Below are 25,800 nucleotides of genomic sequence, written 5' to 3'. Positions count from 1 at the left end.
TTTTTGACAGTGCTGGGTCTCTGTTGCTGTGCAAGGGCTTTCCTCTAATTGCGGCAAGCCAGCAGGGGCCACACTCTAGTTGTGGTTCATAGGTGTCTCCCTGTAGCGGCTTCTCTTGTCTCGAAGCGCAGGCTCCAGGGCCCCCAGGCTTCAGTGGTCATGGCTCACAGGCTCCAGGGCCGCCGGGATTCAGGGGTTGTGGCTCACAGGCTCCAGAGCTCGGGCTCAGGGGTTGTGGCTCACAGGCTCCAGGGCCGCCGGGATTCAGGGGTTGTGGCTCACAGGCTCCAGGGCCGCCGGGATTCAGGGGTTGTGGCTCACAGGCTCCAGCGCTCGGGCTCAGGGGTTGTGGCTCACAGGCTCCAGAGCTCGGGCTCAGGGGTTGTGGCTCACAGGCTCCAGAGCTCGGGCTCAGGGGTTGTGGCTCACAGGCTCCAGAGCTCGGGCTCAGGGGTTGTGGCTCACAGGCTCCAGGGCCGCCGGGATTCAGGGGTTGTGGCTCACAGGCTCCAGGGCCGCCGGGATTCAGGGGTTGTGGCTCACAGGCTCCAGGGCCGCCGGGATTCAGGGGTTGTGGCTCACAGGCTCCAGGGCCGCTGGGATTCAGGGGTTGTGGCTCACAGGCTCCAGGGCCGCCGGGATTCAGGGGTTGTGGCTCACAGGCTCCAGAGCTCGGGCTCAGGGGTTGTGGCTCACAGGCTCCAGGGCCGCCGGGATTCAGGGGTTGTGGCTCACAGGCTCCAGGGCCGCCGGGATTCAGGGGTTGTGGCTCACAGGCTCCAGGGCCGCCGGGATTCAGGGGTTGTGGCTCACAGGCTCCAGGGCCGCCGGGATTCAGGGGTTGTGGCTCACAGGCTCCAGGGCTCGGGCTCAGCGGCTGTGATGCCCGGGTTTAGTTGCCCCTCAGTTTGTGGGATCTTCCCAGACCAGGGATCAAACCTGTGTCCGCTGCATCGGGAGGCGGATTCTTAGCCACTGGACCACCAGAGAAGTCGACTCTTTTATTTGTAAGGGTTTTTATTTGCTTAAACTTTTTAGGCAGAGATTTCATGGTTTTGATCAAGTGTGGAAGTTTTTAAGCCATTCTTTTTTAATACTGCCTCTTTCCAATTTCTCAATTTTTTTCTAGAACTTCGATCAGACATTCTGTGCCCCGCATTTCATATCTTTTATCTTTCTGTGTTCTGGATAACTTCTTTAGATCTAAACCTTCAACTCTTACTAGTCTTATACTTAATTCATCCACTGACTTTAATTTCGATGTTAGGGAGTTTTTCCCCCTAAAAATTTCATTTTATTTCATTTCAAGCCTGTTTGTTGGTTTATATTTGTATCCTGTTCCTTGATCAAGTTCAAAATTTCTTCTTAAAGATCTGTAAACATTGCAAACATAATTGTTTTCTATTCTCTATCTAGGAATTTCAGTATTCTAACCAGTTTACTGCCGGGTCCCCTCTGCCCACAGGAGTGAGATGCTGAATAAACATTCCTTCAGTGGATGACTGTATATATTGAGACTTTGGGATTCTAATTCTGTTGGGGGTCTTCCCCTATACTAGGCTGGTGTGTCTAGGAGGTTGTGAACAACGCAGGAAATTTCTCTCTTTTTAAAAAACGTACTGATTTATGCACAGGCTTTCTCTGGTCGCAGGAAGCAGAGGCTAGTCCCCGTTGTGGTTTGCAGGCTTCTCACTGAGGTGACTTTTCTCATTGCAGAGCACTGGCTCGAGGGCACAAGCTTCACCACTGTGACACGTGGCTCAGCAGTTGTGGTTCCCAGGCTCTAGAGCACAGGCTCAGTAGCCGTGGTGCCTGGGCTTAGATGCTCTACGGCATGTGGGATCCTCCCGGACCAGGGATGAGACCTGTGTCCCCTGCATTGGCAGGTGGATTCTCAGCCACTGGACCACCCGGGAAGCCCAGGAAGTTTCTATTTGAGCTGCAGACTAACCTTACAAATTCACGGCCAGGGATGTGAGAGGTGGAGGCATTGTTAACTCAAGTGAAGTGAAGGGTGCTCCGTCTTGTCTGACTCTTTGTGACCCCGTGGGCTATACAGTCAATGGAATTCTCCTCAAACACATGTGAAGGGACAGGGACCCCTCCCCACCACGCACCCACAACACAGCGGGCACCTTGCTTCCTTTGTTCTCAGTCACGCGCCCCCACCTCATCCATCTGAAGTAGATTCTAGATATCACACCACCTCTGTTTGATTTTGTGTCACTACACGGTCGGACTCACTCACAACACGGTAAGCACTCCCCTGCAAGGCCGTAACCACAAGACTGTCATTACACACACAGAAAAAGTGACCGAGGCTCTTGACTACCATCAGATATACAGTCAGTATTCAAAGTCCCTTAATTGTCATAAATACTTGTATGTTTATATACGTCAAAGTGTCAGTCGCTCAGTTGTATGTGACTCTTGGCAACCCCATGGACTGTGGCTTGCCAGGCTCCTCTGTCCATGGGATGCTCCAGGCCAGAATACTGGAGTGGGTAGCCTTTCCCTTCTCCGGGGGATTTTCCTGACCCAGGGATCAAACTGGGGTCTCCTGCATTACAGGCAGATTCTTTACTGACTGAGCCATTGGGGAAGCCCAAGAATACTGGAGTGGATAGCCTATCCCTTCTCCAGGGGATCTTCCCAACCCAGGGATTGTACCTGGGTCTCGCATTGCAGGCGGATTCTTTCCCAGCTGAGCCACAAGGGAAGCCCTTTAAGCCCGAGAACCATGCCCAATACAACTGTGTCCTTGACTCTCCTTTTGCTGAGGGTGTCGGGAGGTAAGAGTCCCAGTTTTATGGAAATGTCTCAGAACACACTTTCCTTGCTCCTCTGGGGCAGCCCCTCTGTCCTGGTCCCCACAGGACACCAAGGGTCAGGCCAGCAAAGGCCCCGCTGCTCAGAGGACAGATTCCCTTCCTCCCCCTCCTCCTCCTCTTATTTTTTCTCCCGGCGGATTACTCGTGCTGATTTACTCGCATGCCTGTCTGTTCCTCAGTGCGTTTAAAAGAACGTGACTTTCATCAACTTTCTGTTGGAAAACATCAGACACAAGTGAAAGGACAGGGACCCCTCCCCACCACGCACCCACAACACAGCGGGCGTCTCGCTTCCTTTGTTCTCAGTCACGCGCCCCCACCTCATCCATCTGAAGTAGATTCTAGAGATCACACCACCTCTGTTTGATTTTGTGTCACTACACGGTCGGACTCACTCACAACACGGTAAGCACTCCCCTGCAAGGCCGTAACCACAAGACTGTCATTACACACAGAAAAAGTGACCGAGGCTCTTTCCTTACTACCATCAGATACACAGTCAAAGTCCCCTAATTGTCATAAATACATGTGTGTTTTTGTACGTCAGAGGGTTAGTTGCTCGGTCATATCTGACCCTTGGCAACCCCGTGGACTGTAGCCAGCCAGCCTCCTCTGTCCATGGGATGCTCCAGCAAGAATACTGGAGTGGGCAGCCATTCCCTCCTCCAGGGGACCTTCCTGACCCAGGGGTCAGACCCCCGTCTCCTGCATCGCAGGCAGATCCTTTACCCTCTGAGCCACCAGGGAGGCCCAGGTGTGTACAGATACGTGCGCACACGTATGCTGCGGTTCGTTTGTTTGAAGAGGGTTCCAGGGGAGGGGCACACTTTGAGCTCGGTGTGACCCTGCACCTTTTTTTCCCTCACAATGTATTTCTTGAAGGAATAAGGTCATTTGCTTATGGGGTTTCCTCCGGTCTGGGTGTACTGGCTGTGTTCGTGGTGTAGCTGAAGGAATCCTCTATAACCTGGAGCTGACCTCATCCCTGGAGGCTTGATCACTTTCAGGCACAGTTTTTCCAGCAAGACAACAGTAGGCCGTTCCTGCCTCCCCGCCACGAGGTTCGCGGTGTCGAGCTGTGTCCATCTCTGCGATGGTAGCGGCACGGGTGGGATGTGGATTCTCAGCTCCTGCTTCCGCTGACCTGGAGGCACCACAAGTGGTGATGGTGCCTTGTTCCTCCCTCCAGCCAGCAGGCAGTCTACTGCAAAGGGAAGCTCCCACTCACTGCCCTGTGCTTAGCCCCTCGGTCTGGCACAGGCAGGAAAAATGCCAGATTTTTCTCTTTTCCAAACGTTGTTGCTGTTCAGTCGCTCAGTCGTGTCCAACTCTGTGTGACCCCATGGATGGCAGCACACCAGGCTCCCCTGTCCTTCACTGTCTCCCAGAGTTTGCTCAGATTCATGTCCACCGAGTCGGTGATGCTATCCAACCACCTCATCCTCTGTCGTCCCCTTTTCCTCCTGCCTTCTATCTTTCCCAACATCGGGGTCTTCTCCAGTGAGTCAGCTCTTCGCATCAGGTGGCCAAAGTATTGGAGCTTCGCTTCAGCATCAGTCCTTCCAATGAACACCCAGGACTGATCTCCTTTAGGGTGGACTGGTTTGATCTCCTTGCAGTCCAAGGGACTCTCAAGGGTCTTTACCACCACCACAATTCGAAAGCATTAATTCTTCAGCACTCAGCCTTCTTTATGGTCCAACTCTCACATCTGTACATGACTGCTGGAAAAACCATAGCTTAGACTATACAGACGTTTGTCAGCAAAGTGATGTCTCTGCTTTTTAATACACTGTCCAGGGTTGTCATAGGCTTCCTTCTAAGGAGCAAGTGTCTTTTAATTTCCTGGCTGCTGTCACTGTGCACTGTCCACAGTGATTTTGGAGCCCAAGATAATAAAATCTGTGACTGCTTCCATTTTTTCCCTATTTGCATTTTTTCCCTATTTACCCTACATTTTCCTCATTTGAACAAAATGCGTGAAATGATGGGACAAGATGCCATGGTCTTAGTTTTTTGTGTTGAGTTTCTTTGAGTCTCCTCTTCACCCTCCTCAAGAGGCTCTTCAGTTCCTCTCCACTTTCTGCCATTAGAGTGGTATCATCTGCATATCTGAGGTTGTTGATATAATGTTTCTCCCAACAATCTTGATTCCAACTTATGATTCATCCAGCCTGGCGTTTTCAAAACAGGCTGAACTCCCCCAAAGGTGGTCCTGGGTGAGATCATGGTCTCCAAAGGTGGTCCTGGGTGAGATCACGTTGCTTTGAGCATGGTTTGATCAGAACACACATGATCATAAAGAGTATTCCAGCTGCAGTCACGCTGGCTGCTCCTTGTGCTGCGTTGGCTGGCGGGAGCCCTCAGATTGGCCCTGGGACCTTAGTGCACCCATCCCGAGCGGCCTGCCTCCTCCTGCCTCGATCCCAGGAGACTCTGGCGTTTTCTGCTCTAGCCCGTGAATCTGCCATTTCTCTAGGGAGTCTCTGGTTCTCTACAGTAGGAAGAGGTATTTTAGACTTAGACACCGTTGTCTGGAGTGAGGTCTGCTTCCTTTGAGGGTCTTATCTGTGTTTCCTTCGGGCTTTCCACTGAGCTGAACGTAGAATGTTTTGTTTTTTAAAGATTAAAACAGATGTGTTCACACTTACATTTCCAGTCACCACATGTGAGATGTCTGCCTCCCATACGAGACAGCCCATTTCCATGAGCCCGCCATGTTCACTTTCCATCTCACTCACACCCCCCCACAGCACTCACCACAACACAGCCCCCCATGCCCGCCACCCCCCGCCCCCGCCAGCAGGAAGATGCCTGGAGACGGCGTGAAGTGAAGGCCGCTCAGTCTTATCTGAGACACTGCAACCCCATGGACTGTAGCCCGCCAGGCTCCTCCGTCCATGGGATTCTCCAGGCAAGAAGACTGCAGTGGGTAGCCATTCCCTTCTCTAGGGGATCTTCCCGACCCAGGGGCTGAACCCGGATCTCCTGCATTGCGGGCAGATTCTTTACCATCTGAGCCCCCAGGGAAGCCCATGAAGGCAGCGTGGGCTGTGATTTTTGCAGTCCTTCCCATCTTTGGTAGGTTCCACTGGGATCTGTAAGGTTACTGAATACTCCCCACTCAGATCATGCCACCAAGGGACACTCATTCTGGTCTTTGGTTTCATTGCACTTTGGATTTTTTGGAATTGCTATTTCATCTTTAAAATAATTTTGTAAATGAAAACAGGTACCTGGTTCCAAAGTCAAAACTACAAAGCCGGGTGTAGACAGTTCTAGGGTCTCTGATGGCCTCACCCCCACCTTGGAGAGCCGGGCCCCGCACACGGGGCCCTGCACCTGCTTCTCTGACCCCACACCACTGTGTCCTGGAGAAGCGCCCGAGCAGCTCGGAGGCCCCCTCCCTTCAGTGTAGCTTTTCCACTGGGTGCCAGGAGGATTCGGGGGTGATTCCCGCCATGTTGCTACTTCAATTAGCTTGTGTTTTTAAGAAGTTTCGAAAGACATACTTTACCCACGTTTCTAAGCATCTCAGGGCGACAGTGATCCTTCCTTTCTTACTTGTCTTCTCCCCTTTTTTCGTCATTTCTTTCTTTCTTTCAGAGTGAGCCTTCCATCTGACCAGAAATAGAAGACTCATGCTTTCCTTCGCTAATTAAAACATTGACGTATTAAGTTAAAACAGACCCACGCGGGGCAGGAACTGCGGAGCCAAGTGACCCACAGTGATGAGGGTCTCCTAGGGGACAGTGGGGCTCCTGGGAGCCTGGAACAGGGACTTCCTGGAGGCGATGACCCAGTTAAGGGTGGGGGTGTCTCTGAGACTTAGCAACTCACATGAGCAAAGGCCCTGGGGCCAGAGACCCCGTCTGCCGGGGGTAGCAGGCCAGTGAGGAGCCAGATCCGATTTTCACCCTCCTGGCAGCGCTGGCCCCTGGGAGCACCTGTGGTCCCTGCTCCGTCCTCACCCTTGGGGCCTGACACACGCATCCCCGTCTCAGCGCTGCTGGGACTCCACCGAGGCCTGGGGGCTCAGCTGGGCCTGGCGGCCCTGACCCCCACTGCGGCTGTGTCGCAGGCATCCTCTACGGCACGATGACCATGGAGCTGGGCGGCAGGGTGACCATCAAGTGTGAGAAGAGCAGCTTGCAGGCCGAGCTGGAGTTCAAGCTCAAGGTAGCATGGGCAGCTCAGCCACCCCCAGGGCCTTGGGGGGCGTGGGGCTCGGGCAGGGGAGAGGTGAGGCCTTGCGGGTGTCCCCCACCACCCTGCATGTGCCCAGGGATGGTTTCCTGAGCAGGGGCACACGGGCAAGCAGCTCCTGGCCTTCTCGGAGCACAGTGATGGGCTGTGAGGGGTGCTGAGGGGAAGGGGCTGCCCGCAGACCACACAGCAGAGCCAGGAGAGGCCCAGGCCCATCCCCACCGCGGGGCACGAAGGCCTGACAGGGACCCTGCACCCTGGAGCTCCAGCTAGGCCGCGGGCAAGTGTGGCCGCCCCCGCTGTGCACCAGTGCTGGGAGCTCGCACCCCCATGAGGAAGGGGCCCCTCCTCCTCCCCAGCTCAGCGCCCTCACTGGTGTCTGTCTCGGGCATGTCCCCACAGCCCTTCTTCGGGGGCAGCACAAGCATCAACCAGATCTCGGGGAAGATCACGTCAGGCGAGGAGGTCCTGGCGCGGCTCACGGGACACTGGGTAAGACACCGCCTCTGGGCAGGTGCGGACGGGCAGGTGGGCCTGGGCTCCGGAGGCCACTGCCGGCACCTCTGACCCGCCTGGTAATCTGGGGCAGGACAGGGAAGTGTTCATCAAGGAGGAGGGCAGAGGAGGCGCCGAGCTCTTCTGGAACCCCAGCGAGGAGGTGCGCGGGCAGCGGCTGAAGCGGTACACAGTGCTGCTGGAGGAGCAGACAGAGCTGGAGTCGGAGAGGTGAGGCCTAGGCACTGCAGGACCCCTGACCCCAGCCAGAGCGGCCAGGCTGGCAGCTGCGATCCCCTGGATGCATGTTCCCTGGATGTCCCTGACACGAGAACAGACCTGAGGGGATCCCTGGCGGCAGAGGACACGTGCGACTGTCAAAGCTGGAGGGAGAGAAAGGGAGGCCTGGGGAAGAGTGAGCTCTGTAGGGAGGGCCCGGCTGGCACCAAGCGTGCGCCCAGCATAGGAAAGAACCATCTCATGGTAAATAGTGCCCAGGAGAGATGGGCACCCTGATAGGTAGTGAGCTCCCTGTTGCTGGAGGCAATCAAGTGGAGGTTGCTCTGAGCTTCCCCTCTAGCGTGAAGGGACAAGGCTGCCCAGGTCCCCTTGGCTCAGAGCTGGCGCTCCGCTTGCAGGCTCTGGCAGCGCGTCACCAGGGCCATCAGCGAGGGTGACCAGCACAAAGCCACCCAGGAGAAGTTTTCCCTGGAGGAGGCACAGCGGCAGCGGGCCCGGGAGCGCCAGCAGAGCCTGGTGCCCTGGACGCCCCAGCTCTTCCACCTGGACCCTGACACCCAGGAGTGGCGCTACCGATACGAGAAGTGAGTGCCGGCAGACTGGGCCTGGGCCCCGCGGCGGGCTGGCCACAGACCCCCTGTCCTGGCCCTGAGTGATGGGGGGGAGGGCCACGTGGGGGCTGCTCATGGGGGGAGGCTGTGGCCACTCCCCTGGGGGCTCCAGCCCTGATGACAGGCTGAGGGCTGGGCCGGGAGGGGGCCCCTCACTGTGGGGGCCAGCGCCCCTGCCAACCCACACTCTCCGGATCCCCCCAGCCACAGCCCCTGGGACCCCCTGAAGGACATCGCCCAGTTTGAGCAAGACGGGGTCCTGCACACCCTGCAGCGGGAGACCATGGCCGGCCAGACTGCCTTCCTGGGCAGCCCGGGGCCCAGGCACCAGGTCAGAACCACCCCGGCCTGGGGTCCTCTGCCCCCACCTCACACCCAGCTAACCTGGTCCTCCTCCTCTGGGTTCCCATCACACTCTGACCCACACACATCCCAGCAGGGTCTCCCTTGGTGTCCCCCAGGGTCCCTGTCCCACCCTTCCCCACCCAGCAAGGGGCCAAGACCCCTGGACTTGCAGGACGCTCAGTTTCCGGGACACCCCGATGTTCAGGGCACTGTGCTGGGGTGCACCGGTCCTGCCCCGTCGCTCCCCAGAGCCGCCCTCCGTGGTGTCAGTGGGTCGGTATCCCATTCTACAGATGAAAACACTGAGCCTCATGGCGGCCCAGGGGCTTGCCCAAGTGGCAGGAGAAGGGGGAGGTGGCATTTGCACAGACTCCTGGGCCTCTGTGAGGGGGTGAGGTGGGCAGGAGGCCCTGGGGAACATGAGGGAGGAGCATTCAGCAGAGGTGCTGTTTCAGGGGAGCCTGGGGTGGCCCCACATGTGGAACAGCGCCCGCTGGGCACCCACTGTGCACACAACTGGGGGACACCGCCCCCCAGGGCACAGAGGGGTGGGCTCCCCCATCTTGCCCAGTGGCCCCAATTTCCCCAGCAAACGGGCCGAGGTGCCTCCCCAGCTGTGTGTGTCCCAGCCCCTTCCCCGACATGCTGCAGCCCCTCAGCCCGGACCGATGGCCCCGGACCCTCCTGCTCGCATCTCCCCCAGCACCCCCTTCACCCTCCTCCCTCTCTGCAGCCTCTCCTGTCAGCGCAGGCCCCACTCCCCAAAACCTGCCTGTGTGGGAAGCCCCCCTGCCCTGGCTCTGACCACACTCACCGGGGCCGAGGGCCCCATGCAGGGTGTCAGGCACCCCCCGGGCCCTCGCGGGGGACAGGCCTGCTGTCACGCGGCCACCCCTGTCCTCGGGAGGCCAGCCCGGGGGTCCCTGAGTCCACGCTGGGGAAGCTCCTGCTGGGGGTCCGGGGGGAGGGGGGCGGCGGTGGGCGCTGCAGTCAGGTCAGGGCCAGGCCTGTCACCCACCCAGAGCCAGCAGCCGCTGCCGGCCGCCTCTTCTGCGGCCGCCCTGCCATAAACCCACTGCCAGGGCCCCATGGCCAGCGGCTGCCCAGCTGGTCCCCCAGGGCACAGGTGGCCCCGCGGGTGCGGTGGGTGTGGGTGGGCTCCCGCTCAGCCGCTCCGTCTCCCCCCAGGGGTCCGCCCCCAACCCGCGGCTCCGCAAGCCCAGCGACCAGCCCTCCGGCCACAGCCAGGTCACCGAGAGCAGCGGCTCCACGCCCGAGTCCTGCCCCGAGCTCTCCGACGAGGACGAGGAGGAGGACGGGGCCTTCGCTCCGGGTGAGGCCTGTGGGCCGCCCCTCGGACCAGAAGCCGGGTGGGGCGGGGCGCCGGGCGCGGGGCGGGGCTGGTCGGTGACTCTGGGCGGGCTCCGCCTCCTGGTCCCCTGTCTTCAGGGAGTGCCTGTCTCCCCGTTTGGCGCCCCCCCCCCCCGCCCCGGCTTATCAGAGGCTGGCTGAGCCTGGGAGTTCCCTCCGGGATAGGCACCACGTCCCTCCTGTGCCAGTGGCTGTAGGGAGGCGGGCCGCGGCCCCAGGCCCCCACCCGCCCATCCTCACCTCTCCGCGCTCCTTCCACGTCTCCCCGACGCCCCTAGGCTGCCAGAGCCCGTGCCCTCGGTGTGGGAAAGAGGCGCGGCGGCTGCAGGCGCTGCACGAGGCGATCCTGTCCATCCGGGAGGCCCAGCAGGAGCTGCACAGGTGGGGCACAGAGGACCAGCTGGGGGGCGGGGGGCGGAGTGCAGACGGCCCTAGCTGGGGGTGGGGACGGGGGCCTTCATCTGGACTGTCCTTCCTGCTGCAGACCCTCAGGACTTCAGGAGGTCTGCTTGCTGGGTGAGGCCAGGGCACCTCCGGGGTTCTACCATGTGCAAGGGGCAGTCAGGGCAGGGAGTGGTGTGTGAACAGCCTGAGATGGCCGGGGGACGCTGGCAGCAGCGGGGGCTTGGTGGACCCAGGAGAACCAGGACAGGGGGCCCCAGCTGGTGATGGGCAGAGCCAGATGGAAATTGGAAGGAGGGGTGCTGGTGGCAGTGGCCCCCCCAAGCCCCAAGACCAGTAGGACCTCAGAAATAGTGGGCCGAGTCATGTCGGAAGGCCTGGGAACACGTTTGGTTTTGCCCCGGCCAGGAGACAGAGCCCTGCTCGCCAGCCCTGCCCCAGAGCCAGGCTCCAGTCAAGGCTGCAAGTCTCTGAGCTGCAAACCTTGGGCTGTCTGGGCCTCAGTCTCCCCACCTGTGAACTGGGGGTGACAGCAGTGCCCCTGGGGCAGGAGGAAGACGGAGCAAAGGGTGGGGCTCTGAGTCTGGCGCCCTGAGAGCCCTTGGCAGCTATGAACACCTGAGCTGCTCTTGGGAGCCTAGAATCTCGTGCCTGTGACGAGGCCGGCCCTACTTCCCCTGCGACTCACCCAAGGGGGCCCAGAGGTGTTTCTCACCATTTGCTACCAGATCCATCGTGATGCTGTGCAGGGCGAAGGGAAACGGAGACTCGACACCTTGTAAGAGTCGGAGAGGAAGGTGGTCTCCATGATCAGGGAGGGCTTCCTGGAGGAGGATGCATTTGGGCAGGGCAGAGCTGGAAATGGGGAACACAGAGGTCAGTCCTGAGCAGCGGGCACCACAGGATGGCCGCTTCCTGGAGGAGGGGGAGTTGAGGTGAGAGGCCGAGATGGAGGAACCGGGCCCGGAGGCCATGGGAACCAGGAGGGGGGCTGGGGCGCCCATCTAGCACCACAGAAGGAGATTTGCTGCGAGGGAGGTGGTGAAAAAACAATCATAAGCTTCCGCTTTTGGTCCAGGCACAGTGATATCAAGAGGCCAGGACAGAGCTGTGGCTTTCCTGGGCTGCCAGCCAAGCCCCAGTCCGGCAGCTTCAGCTATAGGCATTGCCCCTCCCTGGCCTGGAGGCTGGAAATCCCAGATCAGAGCAGGGCTGGTCCTCCCGAGGCTGCTCTCCTGGGCATGCAGATGACAGCCGTCTCCTCCCCGTGTCCTCACAGTGTCGTCCCTCTGTGTGTGTCTGTGTCCTGACCTCCTCTTCTTACAGGGACCCCCAGTTCTGTGGGATGAGGGCCCAGCCTAGTGACCCCATTACTTTGTTTATCTCTGTAAAGTTCACATCTCCAAACAGTTGCATTCTGGCTGCTGGGGGTCAGGACTCCAACACAGCCCACAGCAATGGAGGTGGCAGGGGGGATGTGAGAGCCCCAGCTCTGCTAGCCCTGACCCCTCTCTGGGGCGGGTGTGCCAGGGAGCCCCCGGCAGCCACCGTGCCCTGGGGCCCAACCCCATGCAAGCCCCCTGACCCCGTTTTCACCCAAGGGCCGGACTCCTCACCGTGCTGCTTGGCTGGCCTTGGCTGAACCGCTGCGCCCTCTCGTTCCAGGCACCTCTCGGCCATGCTAAGCTCCACGGCCCACGCCAGGCAGGCCCCGGCCCCAGGCCCCCTGCACAGCCCTCGCTGTTGGTTCCTGCTCTGCGTGTTCCTGGCATGTCAGCTGCTCATTAACTACATCCTCAAATAAGAGCCCGGTGGGGATGGCGTGGGCATCGTCTGCAGGACTGGGGAGCAAGGGAGGCCGAGCCTCCCTCCCAGGCACCTAGCACTTTAAGCCAGCCCCGTGGAGGCAGAGACTCCGTGAGCGCGGCCCCCATGGAGGGACCCACAGCCGCAGGACAGCAGGAGGGACCTGGGGGGCGGGGTGCTGGCCGTTCCCGCAGGGCCCTCCGCCCCGCGCTGGCCTTAATGCTGAAGCCAAATGCCACTTTCACGCTGGGCCGCGCTCCCTGGCAACCTTGTCTCATCACCCCCCCGGGCAGCCTCAGGGGGGCTGATGGCAGAGGGGCAGGAGGGCCTGCCCAGCTCCGGGTGTCACCCCTCAGCAGGGGTGAGTGGGGGGCTCTGAGGAGCAAGCCGGGCTTCCTTCTGCCCCCTGTGCCGTCGACATGGTGGGGCCCAGTTGATGCGCTTCACAGGCCCGGCCCACCTCCCTCAGCCGGGACATGCCAAGCTGGGGTGGGCACAGGTGAGCGTGACGTGCCTGGGGGGCATCCCTGGCCTGGGCCCGAGGGGGGACACTTTATTCAGATGGATGCACGGTCTTCCCTTCCCACACATTTTTAATAAACGCAATTGCAATATTTTAGTCAGGCTGCAAACAGCGTCTGTCGTCTGGCCTCTGTTCCTGTGTCAAATGCCATGCGTGCGTGCATGCGTGTGTGTGTGTGTGTGTGTGTAGCTCTGCACATGCAGACACAGAGCCGTAAATTAAGCTGTGGTGGTGCCATCTGAGCTGACCAGTTTTGTATCCATGTTCTTGCCCCTCCTCCCATTTGGGGACACGTCTTCACGCATGAAATAGACACACATGTTGTGTGCTGCCTTCTTGGGGAAATTCTGGAAACCAGTAGGGTTAGCGTGTCTCAGGGGAGAGATTCAATGCCAGCAGAAGCTGTCTGGGGCTGGAGGGGCCCAGGGAAGGGTCGAGGCCTTGAGAATGGAGGGCAGAGGTCCGGCGTGGAGGGACGTGCAGTTTGCAGGAAGCAGAGAGAAGCGGCACCCCCCCACCTCTGGGGAGCCAGTGCAGGAGGCCGGGGGCCTGTCCAGCAGCCGATGAGCCAGCTCAGAACATGGGGGCGCTGCCCATGGGGCACTCCAGGGGGCGTTTGACCTGGACCCTTCCCCACAATCACGACCCATCCCCCTCTCTGGCTGTCCCGAGGCAGCCCTTCAGTTCCACTATGGCCACTGTTCCCAGTACTCCTGACCCCCAGGTCCAGGGGAATGGGCTGGCCTTTGCTGGGACAGCCCAGGATGCCCCTGAAGGAGCGGGTGGGGGCAGCTGACTGCAGACTACACCCCACAGTACAGGGGAGACCGCAGCCTGGCCCTGATGGACATGAAGGATAAAAACGAGGCAGAGGGCGCGGGACAGGATGGACGCGGGCTGGGGCCGAGGCAGAGGCAGGTGTGCCCTGCCGTCCCCGCCCTCCCGCCTGCACCAGGCACACAGGACTCCCAGCACCCGCTCTGAGAGCAGTGTCCCCAGACTGGCTCTGATCCCAACGTGTTCCACTCCCTGTGTGTGTGGGGGAGATGTGCTCACCAGGTTGAAGTGGTCTGCACCTTGCCACTGAGACAGGCTACTCTGGACCCGACACCCTGGGCCACCTGTCTTGCATCCTGGACTTTTCAGGGCAGACTGGGCCACCAGCCCCTCCACTCCCCACCCCCTGCAGCCTCAGAGTCTCCTCCAGAATTCTCTTCATATCTTTGGTAGATGAGAAGTCATCTAAACAATGAAAAGAAAGCTGGGTGGACACAGTCCCAGGGGACCAGGTCGCCAATGCCCAGATAGATGGTTACGAAGCTCTCCTGTGTCAGGCGGTGAGGACCTGGACTTGGTTTCTGGGTCCATCAGGTCAACTCTTGGGCATCTAGATGCTGGTGGTGAAAAATCTAGAAGGATGTGTGGTTCAGAGCTGTGCTTTGCACCCCCGACCCCACTCAGCACCCCACTCCTGGCCCATCCAGTGGCTGGCCTGCCTTCCAGGGCAGCTGGGCAGGAAGAAGATGGAGTGGCGGTCAGGGAGGGTGGAAGCTCAGGAGGGCCACACCCTGCCCTCTAGGTTCCCCAGAGCAGCAGGAGGAACTTACACGGTGACTGTCCCCTCACCTTGTCACCGCCTTGGGGGAACTGACAGCAACTTCTAGTAGAAAGACTTTCTAGCAGACGCGATCATGTCCGTTCGGGGCTCAGAGACGCAACAGCTGGCCGGCCCCTTCTGGAGCATGGGATTCTAGGCGGGGGTGGGACGCGGGACGCTGGGGGAGGTGCAGGAGGGAAGGGGCCTGACGCCCCCTGTTGATGTGCTGGGCTCTATCCTGCTCTGCACGGGAAGGCTCTCATTCACTGCAGGGGATCCCACCCACGTGGCTCTCACCAGCAGCTCAGAGGATCCGGGGGGTCGCGGGGAGAGGGGAGACAGACGCGAGCTTTGCAGCAGCCTCCGAGCACTGCGGGAGCCCCTGGGGCATCTGGACCCGAGGGCGCGCGCGCCGCGGGACCGCCTGGGCTGGGCTGGGCTGGGGGCTGGGGCCTGGGTCCCCGGGCCTGCAGGCGGGGTTGGTGACGCGGGCAGGGAGGCGCAGGGCCGATTGCGTGACAGCCCCTCACCCGCAGCCGCGTCGCCGCCGCGGGGCTCGGCTGGGCAGCTGCGCCGGGCGGGAAGCAGGAACGGCGGTTCTCAGGGACTCCGCGAACCGGAGCCCTGCTCGCGATTGGGCGGCGGCGGTGCCACTCGGCAGAGGGGGCGGTGCCCAGGCCTGCCTTAAAGGGGCCGCCGCGCCCTGGTCCGGATGCCCGCTCTGTTCTCGCTGCTGCTCCCGAAGCAGGTGAGACGGCAAGGGCGGGACCCGGGGCCTGGGCTGCGGCGCTCGGGGTGGGAGGGCCCGGAGATCCCGGGAGGACGGTGTGCTGGGCGCGCGCCCCAGCGAGGCCGGCACCGGCAGCGGGACCCTAGAAGAAAACCTGGGGTGAAGCGTGAGTTTCATCACGAAGGAAACCGGTAACTCCCGCGCCCAGATGCCCAGCGGGAATCTGCCCCATCCCGAGCCCCATGCGGGTCCAGCCTGCTGCAGCCCGCTGCCTGCCGGGGAGCGCTGCGGGGCCGGCGGAGAAAGCGGGCGCAGGGCGGGGCCGGCGGAGATGGGCGCGCGGGTGCGGGGCCGGCGGAGATGGGAGATGGGCGCGCGGGTGCGGGGCCGGCGGAGATGGGAGATGGGCGCGCGGGTGCGGGGTCGGCGGAGAAAGCGCGCGGGGTGCGGGGCCGGCGGAGATGGGCGCGCGGGTGCGGGGTCGGCAGAGAAAGCGCGGCGCGGGTGCGGGGCCGGCGGAGATGGGCGCGCGGGTGCGGGGCCGGCGGAGATGGGAGATGGGCGCGCGGGTGCGGGGTCGGCGGAGAAAGCGCGCGGGGTGCGGGGCCGGCGGAGATGGGCGCGCGGGTGCGGGGTCGGCAGAGAAAGCGCGGCGCGGGTGCGGGGCCGGCGGAGATGGGCGCGCGGGTGCGGGGCCGGCGGAGAAAGCGCGGGTGCGGGGCCGGCGGAGATGGGCGCGCGGGGTGCGGGGCCGGCGGAGATGGGCGCGCGGGGTGCGGGGCCGGCGGAGATGGGCGCGCGGGTGCGGGGTCGGCGGAGAAAGCGGGCGCAGGGCGGGGCCGGCGGAGAAAGCGCGGGTGCGGGGCCGGCGGAGATGGGAGATGGGCGCTCGGGTGCGGGGCCTGCGGAGAAAGCGCGGGTGCGGGGCCGGCGGAGATGGGCGCGCGGGGTGCGGGGGCCGGCGATGGGCGCGCGGGGTGCGGGGCCGGCGATGGGCGCGCGGGTGCGGGGCGCCGGGGGTGCGGATGGGGAAGCGGAAACCTGACCGCACGGCCTCGGCGCTCGGCGCGGTCAGAGTCCTCTTTGAATTTTAAATGTTCTAGTGTGTGTCTCAGGCTGACTTCCCTGTGCTTTGCCCCCCAGGGAAGGTGCTTTGGTGCCTTTTCATCTGCCTATTGGCCAGTCCCTAAATCTTGGTGAAGTATCTGTTTTAATCTTTTGCTCATTTTCATAAGTTTTTTTTTTTTTATCAGACTTACGCTTTGAAGGTTTTGTCCGAATTTCTGGCTGGTCTCTTCATTCTCCTAACCGTATCTTTTGTAGAAATTTTCTATTTTGATGAAATCCAGTTGATCAATTTGTCCTCTGTGACTGCTTTTAGCTTCCTGTTTTCTCCTACGTTTTCTTCCAGCAGTTTTTATAGTGATATCTTTTTTTATTTTTATTTTATTTTTGGTTGTGCTCCCATGGTGGCTCAGCTGGTAAAGAATCCGCCTGCAATGTGGGAGTCCTGGGTTTGATTCTTGGGTTGGGAAGATCCCCTGGAGAAGGGAAAGACTACCCACCCCAGTATTCTGGCCTGGAGAATTCCATGGCCTGTATAGTCCATGGGGTCGCATCACTGACTCAATGGACAAGAATTTGAGCAAGCTCCAGGAGATGGTGAAGGACAGGTAAGGCTGGCGTGCTGCAGTCCATGGGGTCGCGAAAAGTCGGCCCTGACTGAGCAACTGAACAATAACAACAAGGGTCTGAGTCCATTTTTGTGCTCCTAGATGTCCAGTTTTCTCAACACCGTTTCCTCTAACGACTGCTCTTTCCCCATGAAATGGTCTCGGCACCCTTGTCAAAAATCACTTGACCACGTGCGTGAGGGCTTGTTTCGGCTCTATTCTATTCCAGATATTTGTCTTATGCAAGTACCTAAATGGAAACCCACTCCGAGATTCTTGCCTGGGAAATCCCCTGGACAGAGGAGCCTGGTAGGCTACAGTCCATGGGGTCACAGACTCGGACACAACTTAGCAACCAGACAACTGTTTTGATTATTGTATCTTTGCAGTAAGTTTCAAAATCCAGAAGTGGAAGTTCTCTAACTTTGTTCTTTTTTTTTCAAGACCCTTTTGGCTATTCTGGGTCTCTTGAGACTCCGTAGGAATTTCTGTGTGGATTTTCCTTTGTGCAAAAAAAATTCATTGGGATTTTGAAAGGGATTCTATTGAATCTTTAAATCACTTTGCATAGTACTGACATCTTCACAATGTTAAGTCTTCCAGCCAATGAACATAGGGTGTCCTTACACTTATTTATGTTTTCTTTAAAGACTATTTATACTTTTCTGTTTACATCCTTCACCTTGCTTCCGTTAATTTTTCAGTTTTATTTTGATGCAATAGTAAATGGGTTAAGTTTCTTTATTTCTTTTCTTCATTGTTCACTGTTAGTGTATTGAAATGCATTTAATTTCTTGTGTTGGTTTTGTACCCTGTAATTTTGCTAAACTTATTTTTACTTTCACTTTCACACATTGGAGAAGGAAATGGCAACCCACTCCAGTGTTCTTGCCTGGAGAATCCCAGGGATGGGGGGAGCCTGGTGGGCTTCCGTCTATGGGGTCACACAGAGTCGGACACGACTGAAGTGACTTAGCAGTAGCAACAATTTTTTAATGTCACAAAATGACATATTTATGTTCTGTGCATAAAACATAGATGAATAATTGTTTTATGCATTTGCCTTTAAAATGTGCAGGAAAGTGGGGCTTCGCAGGTGTCTTAGTGGTAAAGAATCTGCCTGCCAGTGCAGAAGATACAGGAGACTTGGGTTCGATCTCTGAGTCAGGGAGAACCCTTGGAGGAGGAAACAGCAACCCACTCCAGTATTCTTGCCTGGGAAATACCAAGGACAGAGGAGCCTGGTGGGCTGCAGTTCATGGGGTTGCAGAGAGTTGGGCATGCACACACACCAATTGTGTGGGAAATAAACGTTGAGTTACATACCAGTATCACAACGCTACCTTTTATAATGTCTACGCGTTTACCCTTTTTCTTTTGGTGTGGCCTTGAGTTACTGTGTCGTGTCATTTTGTTTCAGCCAGACTCGCTTTAGCATTTCTTCCAGGGCAGGCTGCGTATCAACAAATTCCCGGTATTGCCGGGTATAGAATTCTAGGGAACGATGTTTCTGTTTCATGTTTCTGTTTCGTTTTTTTCCCTGTCCTTGCCCCGTGAGTTCTGGCCATGTGGGCTCAGTCTGAAGGGATTGACAGCCCTGTGAGACCTGTCCTTCCAGACATCCCAACACCCGGCCACGTCCCTGCTTGGCGGGGCCTCAGATGGGACTTAGGAGTGTGAGTTGGGTGCATGCCCCCAGCAGAATTGATGCTCCACTGCTAAGTATCTGCGCAAGTCTGTGCAAGACCATTTTCCGTTTCTTTTTTTAAATTGAAGTCTTGTTGATTTACGTTGGTGCAAAGTGATTCAGTTACACACACACACACACACACACACACACATATGTGTGTGTATGCTGAGTCGCCTCAGTCATGTCCGACTCTTTGCGACCCCATGGACTGTAGCTTGTCAGGCTTCTCTGTCCAGGGAATTCTCCCAGGCAAGACTATTGGAGTCGGTTGCCATGCCCTCCTCCAGGGGATCTTCCAAACCGAGGGACTGAACCCACGTCTCTTATGTCTCCCGCACTGTAAAGGACTCAGGCGGGTTCTTTACCACTAGTGCCATCTGCTCCCTCATAGCTCAGTTGGTAAAGAATCTGCCTGCAATGCAGGAGACCTCGGTTCCATTCCTGGGTCAGGAAGATCCACTGGAGAAGGGATAGGCTACCCACTCCAGGATTCTTGGGCTTCCCTTGTGGCTCAACTGGTAAAGAATCCACCTGCAATGTGGGAGACCTGGGTTCGATCGCTGGGTTGGGAAGATTCCGTGGAGAAGGGAAAGGCTCCCGACTCCAGTATCCTGGCCTAGAGAATTCCATGGACTTTATAGTCCATAGCTGGACACAACTGAGCGACTTTCACTCACTCAGCACCACCTGGGAAGCCCCATATAAATATGTTTACACATATCTAGTCAAGGCTATGGTTTTTCCAGCAGTCATGTATGGATGTGAAAGTTGGACCGTAAAGAAGGTTGAGCCGAAGAATTGATGCTTTTATACTGTGGTGTTGGAGAAGACTCTTGAGTGTCCCCTGGTCTGCACGGAGATCAAACCAGTCAAAATCCTAAAGGCAATCAGTCCTGAATATTCATTGGAAGGACTGATGCTGAAGCTGAAGCCCCAATACTTTGGCCAGCTGATGAGAAGAGCTGACTCCTTGGAAAAGACCCTGATGCTGGGAAGGATTGGGGGCAGGAGGAGAAGGGGACGACCGAGAATGAGATGGCTGGATGGCATCACTGACTCGATGGACATGAGTTTGAGTGAAATCTGGGAGTTGGTGATGGTCAGGGAGGCCTGGCGTGCTGTGATTCATGGGGTCGCAAAGAGTCGGACACGCCTGAGCTCCTGAACTGAACTGAACTGAACTGTGCTATACAGGGGACCTTGCCGTCTTTCTGTTTGTATGCGGTGATGCATTTCTGGTCATCTCTAGCTCCTAATGTAGCCTTCTGTCAGCACTAGTTCTTTGGTAACTGTAAGTTTGTTTTTTATGTCTGCGGCTCTGCCTTTGTTTCCCAAGTTCGTTTGTGTCATAGTTTAGATTCATCGGATAAGTGATCTCATGGGGCGTTTGTCTCTCTGACGTCCCTTTGTGTGATCATCTCTGGGTTCATCCAGGTCTCTGTTGAAGTCTTGCCCGTTTTTATATTGGCTGTCTGGGTCTTTATTTTCTCATTTTTGATGCTTATCTAGAAACATTGATAGTTATAAACATGGGACACATGCTCTTTGTGTTGGGTGTCTGGGCGTCTTAGTGGACAAAGGTCCTTCATTTTAACAAGGTCAGGTTTGTGGCTGTTTTCTGCCAGGGCTGGTGTTCTTCCTGTCCTGAGTGAGAAACCTTTGCTCAGCTGGGGAAGGTGTTCTGTCTCATGACCTGCCAGAAGTGTCTCTTTATCACTGTGCAGGACCGCAGTGGGGTCTGGGTGCTGTGAGGTAGGGGTTTTTCCCACCGCACACATGGACGACACCGCATCCTGCTTTGAATCCAGTCTCTTCCCCGCCCTGAGTGTTACTGGCTCGTCAGTGAGCACCCTGTCCCTCTGGGCTTCTCTCTGTTCCAGGGTCCGTGCTGCCTTCCTGCTGGTCTTCTCCTTGGAGCCAGAGTCCCCCTTGTCTCCTTCCCCAAGGTCGTCGGACTGTCCTTGGACTCAGCATATAATTTACATTTTAAAATAAGCTTCTTACTTTCTCTGATTTGAACAACAGAAAAGTGTTTTACTTTTTATTGGAGTATAGTAGAATTACACTGTTGTGTTAAGTTCCAGGTGTACAGCAAAGTGAATCGGTTACACACTTATCTGCTCTTTTTTTAAAAAGATCATTTATTTACTTTAATTTTTTGGTTGTGCTGTGTCTTCTTTGCTGCATGCGGGCTTTCTCTAGTTGCAGAGAGTGGGGCTACTCTCTAGATGTGGTGTGCGGGCTTCTCATTGCAGTAGTGACTCTGGTTGCCGAGCACAGGCTTCAGGGCACACAGGCTTCAGAAGTTGTGATACACGGGCTTAGTTATCCTAGGGCATGTGGAATCTTCCGGGACCAGGGATTGAACCTGTGTCCCGTTCATTAGCAGACTTAATTCTTATCCAGTGTACCACCAGGGGAATCCTATATCCACTCTTATTTAGATTATTTTCCCATGGAGATCATTTCAGAGTACTGGGTAGGGCTCCCTGTGTTACGCGGTAGATCCTTATTAGTCATCTGTCTTATGTACAGTACTGTGTGTGTGTCATTCCCAGTCTCCCACTGTCTCCCTGCCCCCCCATAGACACTGGGAGCTGGCGGCTTGGTTTTGCAGCTGTGCCTTTACTTCTGTCCATTTGTAACCATCGTTTAGATTTCGCATACAGCCGGTGCCATATAGTTGTCTTTCTCTTTCTTACGTCACTCAGTAGGACACTCTCTCTCTCTGTGTTGCTGCAGATGGCTGAGTAATATTCCACAGTATATATGCACACATCTTCGGTATCCAGTCCTCGTTTCTTTGTTTTTATAACTTTTCATTTTATATTGGAGTATGAATGTGTGTCTGCTGTTACTAAGTCATGTCCAGTGCTTTGCGACCCCATGGACTGCAGTCCACCAAGCTCCTCTGTCCATGGGATTTCCCAGGCAAGAATACTGGAGTGGGTTGCCATTTCCTTCTCCCTGGGATCTTCCCGACTGAGGGATCGAACCCAGATCTCTTACTTTGGCAGGCAGATTCCTTACCTCTGTGTCACCTGGGAACCGATGTTGGAGCCGATTATAGTTTTCAGTTCAGTTCAGTTCAGTTGCTCAGTCGTGTCTGACTCTTTGCAACCTCATGGACTGCATCACTTCAGGCTTCCCTGTCCATCACCAACTCCTGGAGCTTGCTCAAACTCATGTCCATTGAGTCGGCGAAGCCATCCAACCATCTCATCCTCTGTCGTCCCCTGCTCTTCCCGCCTTCAATCTTTCCCAGCATCAGGGTCTTTTCTAAGGAGTCAGGTCTTCGCATCGGGTGGCCAAAGTTTTGGAGCTTCAGCGTCAGCATCGGTCCTTCCAGTGAATATTCAGGATTGATCTCCTTTAGGATGGACGGGTTGGATCTCCTTTCAGACCAAGGGACTCTCAAGAGTCTTCTCCAACATCACAGTTCAAAAGCATCAATTCTTCAGTGCTCAGCTTTCTTTATGGTCCAACTCTCCCATCCATACATGACCACTGGAAAAACCACAGCTTTGACTAAGACGGACCTTTTTTGGCATTCTAGTTTCAGGTGGACAGCAAAGGGACTGAGCTATACGTATACATGTATCCATTCTCTCCCAATGAAGAAGTAAATGGCACCCCACTCCATTTACTGGAGAATTCTGTGGACAGAGGAGCCTGATCGGCTACAGTCCATGGGGTCACAAAGAGTTGGACATGACTGAGTGACTAACAGATTCTCTCTCAAAGTCCCCTCCCATCCAGGCTGCCACGTAATATCGAGCATATTTCTCTGTGCTGTTCAGTAGGACCTTGTTGGTTGTCCGTTTTAAATTATAGCAGCATATACATGTTATGGCATCACCGACTTGATGGACATGAGTTTGAGTGAACTCCGGGAGTTGGTGATGGACAGGGAGGCCTGCTGTGCTGTGATTCATGGGGTTGCAAAGAGTCGGACACGACCGAGTGACTGAACTGAACTGAACTGATACATGTTGATCTTAAACTCCCTAACTATCCCTTCTCTTCTGTCTTCCCCCAACCCAGCAACCATAAATTCATTCTGTGAATCTATTTCTGTGTTGTAAATAAGTTCATTTGCATCATTTCTTTTTAGATTCCATATATAAGAGATGTCATGCAATATTTCTGCTTCTCTGTCTGACTCACTTCACTCAGGATGACAGTCTGTAGTTCCATCCAAATTCCTGTAAATAGCATTATTTTATTCTTTTTAGTGGCTGAGTAATATTCCATTTTAAGTATGTACCACATTTTCTTTGTCCATTCACCTGCTGATGGACATTAATGTTGCTTCCATGTCTAGGCTATTGTGAATAGTCATGCTGTGAGCATTGGGGTGCATGTATCTTTTCAAATTAAGAGTTTTCTCTGGATATGTGCCCAGAAATGGGATGACTGGATCATTGGACAGTTCTGTGTATAGCTTTTTAAGGAACCTGTGCACTGTTCTCCACAGTGGCTGTACGGACATGCATCCCCAAGGTGAGTGTAGGGGGATTGTCCATGCCCTCTGCCGCATTCACTGTTGGTAGAGTTTTTGATGATGACCATTCTGAACGGCGTGAAATGATAGTGGACTGCAGCTTTGATTTGTATTTCTCTAGTAAGTAGTGATGTCGAGCATCTTTTCGTGTGCTTTTTAGCCATCTGTATGTCTTCCGCAGGGAAATGTCTATTTCGATTTTCCACCCATTTTTTGATTGGTTTGTTTGTTGTTTTTGGTGCAAACTGCATCAGCTGTTTGTGTATTTTGGAGAGTAATGCCTCGTCTGTTGCTTCCTTCGCAAATATTTTCTCTCATTCTGAAGGCTGTTTTTCCATTTTGCCTATAGTTTCCTTTGCTGTGAAAAGCGTTTAAGTTTAACTAGGTCCCATTTGTTTGTTTTTGTTTTTATTATTCTAGGAGGTGGATCAGAAAAGATCTTACTGCGTTGTATATCAACGCCTCTTCTGCCTATGTTTTGCTATAGGAATTTTATGGTCTTCAGCTTTGCATTTAGGTCTTTAACCCATGTTGAGTTTATTGTTGTGTGCAGTGTTATAGAGTGTTCTCCTTTCATTCTTTGATGTTTAACTGTCCAGTTTTCCCTTCACTACTTTTTAGAGAGATTGTCTTTTCTGCATTGTGTATTTTTGCCTCTTTTGTCAGAGGTTAGGTGGCCATAGGTGCCTGGGTTTTTCCCTGGACTTTCTGTGCTGCTCCATTAGTGTTTGTTTTTGTGTGAGTACCGTACTGTTTTGATGACTGTAGCTTTGTAGTATAGTCTCAGTTGGGGAACCTGATTCCTCCAGCTCCATTTTTCTTTCTCAAGATTGCTTTGGCAATTTGGGGTCTTTCGTGTTTCCATACAAATTGTAGAATTTTTTGTCCTGATTCTGTGAAAATTGCCACTGATAATTTGATAGGGCTTGCACTGAATTGACTGCTCTGAGTAGTACAGCCACGCTCACAATGTTCAGTCTTCCAATCCAAGAACAGGGGATGTCTCTGCATCTGTTTTTGTCATCTCCTATTTCTTTCATCAGTGTATTATAGTTTCCAGAGTATAGATCTTTGGCCTCCTTAGGTAGGCTTATTCCTCGGTATTGTATTCCTTTTAATGTGGTGGTAAGTGGGATTGTTTCCTTGATTTCTTTTTCTAATCTTTCATTGCAGGTGTGTTGGAATGCAAGAGATTTCAGTGTATTAATTTTGTGTCCTGAAACTTTACCAGGTTCATTGATGAGCTGTAGTGGTTTTCTGTAGCCTCTTTAGGGTTTTCTGTGGATAGCGTCACGTCTTCTGCAAACAGTGATAGTTCCAGTTCTTCTCCAGTTCGGATTCCGTTTATTTATGTCTCTTCTCTGTTTGCTGTGGTGAGGGCTTCTAAGACGATGTTGAATATTAGCAGTGAGAGTGGGCATCCTTGTCTGTTCCTGATCTTAGAGGACATGCATTCATCTTTTCACAGTGGGTGCGATGTTTGCTGTGGGCTTGTTGCAATGGCCGTTGTTATCTTGAGGTCGGTTTCCTCTATAACCTGCAAACACTTTTAAAGGCTCTCTTAACACCAGAACTAAGACATAATGAGGAAGGGCTACTCTGAGAATAAAGAAAAGCCTTTAAGCAGAGTGAGGGTGCTGCGGGGACGACTCGCTCCTTCCTGCTTGGCCCTTTTATGACAGACCACATCAGGGTGGCCGAGCGGCCGGCGCTCTGATGGGCCTGCGCTGCACCCAGTGTCTGCGTGACCGCAGCTCCTGTGGGTGCTGGGAGCTCAGCAGGGTGAGGAGGCACCCCAGTGCTCATGCCGTGTGTCTCCCCAGGGCGGACCCTGCCCTGCCCCTTGGGCCAGCGTGGCCCAGCCTGGTTGCTGGGAAGACTGGCCATCCGCCGCCTTCCAGTCTCCTCCAGACTCTGCCGCCAGCTGGCCCAGGGGTGTATCTGCAGCTGCCCCCACTCTCCCCTGAGCTGCATCCCAGGACGCAGGGCCTCTTGCTGCCCTGCTGGCAGATCAGACCTGCTGCTGCTTTGAGGGACCAGAGCGAGATACCCCACAGCCTCTGAGCCCAGGGTTCCGTGTGAGCAGGAAGGATGAGCCTGGCTGCCTCCCCCTGGGGAGGTCATGGCAACCGTCAGCAACAGAGAAGGAGTGCTGCCCCCACTCCTGAGATAGCAGGTCACTCAGATGAGGAAAGGGTGCCTGACCCTGTGACAGCATCTTCTGCTTTGCCTCCTCCCAGGAAACGTGGGGCCACCATGGGCCTGCCTGGGTGTGAACGTGCACGCTTGCACTCCGTCCTTTTAGTCGTTGTCGTCTGCAGCGTCGTCATCAGCTTTGTTGCCATGTGCTTTGTTGTCCACTGGAGAAGAACAGGTTGGTCAGAGTCGTGTTGACCTGGAGGAAGCTAGGTCAGCTAGAGCGTCAGGAGCTCAGAGAAGGGGTCTGGGGTCGGTGTTACCGAGCAGGAGCCTCTGGTATAAAATACAGATCAGTTCACATTCTAACTTGGGGCCTCACGTGTATGTGAGCTCAGAGCCACCTGCTGTGTGCCTCCCGACGCGCAGGGCTTGAGGCCAGAATCCCAGGTCAGCTGCTGGACACCGGGCATCCCGGGCACCCTGGACCTGGAAGCAGGGAGAAACTGGTGCTGCTCCAGCCAAGAGGGTCCTGGGGGAGGCGGCCCTGTGTGCTGGGGAGGCTTATTGAGGAAGTGCCCCTCCTGTTTTCACAGCTGCACAGGTGTTCCAGTCAACTTTTTTTCTTGCTGTAACTGTA

At 55.9% G+C, this 25,800-nt stretch overlaps 1 protein-coding gene across 8 annotated transcripts in view; it reads left to right on the top strand.

Moving 5' to 3' along the window:
• The window catches only part of OSBPL5 (oxysterol binding protein like 5), a 66,006-nt gene extending 53,085 nt beyond the window's left edge, over positions 1-12,921 (top strand). For 7 of the 8 annotated variants that reach the window (XM_055415266.2, XM_055415268.2, XM_088832384.1 and 4 more), the window contains exons 15-22: positions 6,913-7,010; positions 7,440-7,529; positions 7,627-7,763; positions 8,171-8,356; positions 8,588-8,714; positions 9,917-10,061; positions 10,378-10,480; positions 12,167-12,921. In XM_055415266.2, the coding sequence (XP_055271241.1) occupies positions 6,913-7,010; positions 7,440-7,529; positions 7,627-7,763; positions 8,171-8,356; positions 8,588-8,714; positions 9,917-10,061; positions 10,378-10,480; positions 12,167-12,305 (1,025 nt within the window). In that variant the 3' untranslated portion in view covers positions 12,306-12,921. Of the gene's footprint in view, positions 1-6,912; positions 7,011-7,439; positions 7,530-7,626; positions 7,764-8,170; positions 8,357-8,587; positions 8,715-8,933; positions 9,120-9,916; positions 10,062-10,377; positions 10,481-12,166 lie in introns of all 8 variants that reach the window. The other variant, XM_088832387.1, reaches the window with a different exon arrangement.
• Positions 12,922-25,800: the final 12,879 nt, after the last annotated feature.

The sequence above is a fragment of the Moschus berezovskii genome, chromosome 25 (genome assembly GCF_049115385.1).
Source record: "Moschus berezovskii isolate FMDL1 chromosome 25, NW_MosBer_1.0, whole genome shotgun sequence".
In the NCBI taxonomy this organism is placed as follows: domain Eukaryota; kingdom Metazoa; phylum Chordata; class Mammalia; order Artiodactyla; family Moschidae; genus Moschus; species Moschus berezovskii.
The sequence above is the reverse complement of the archived record's forward strand: the minus strand, read 5'-3'. Positions and strand labels throughout refer to the sequence as shown.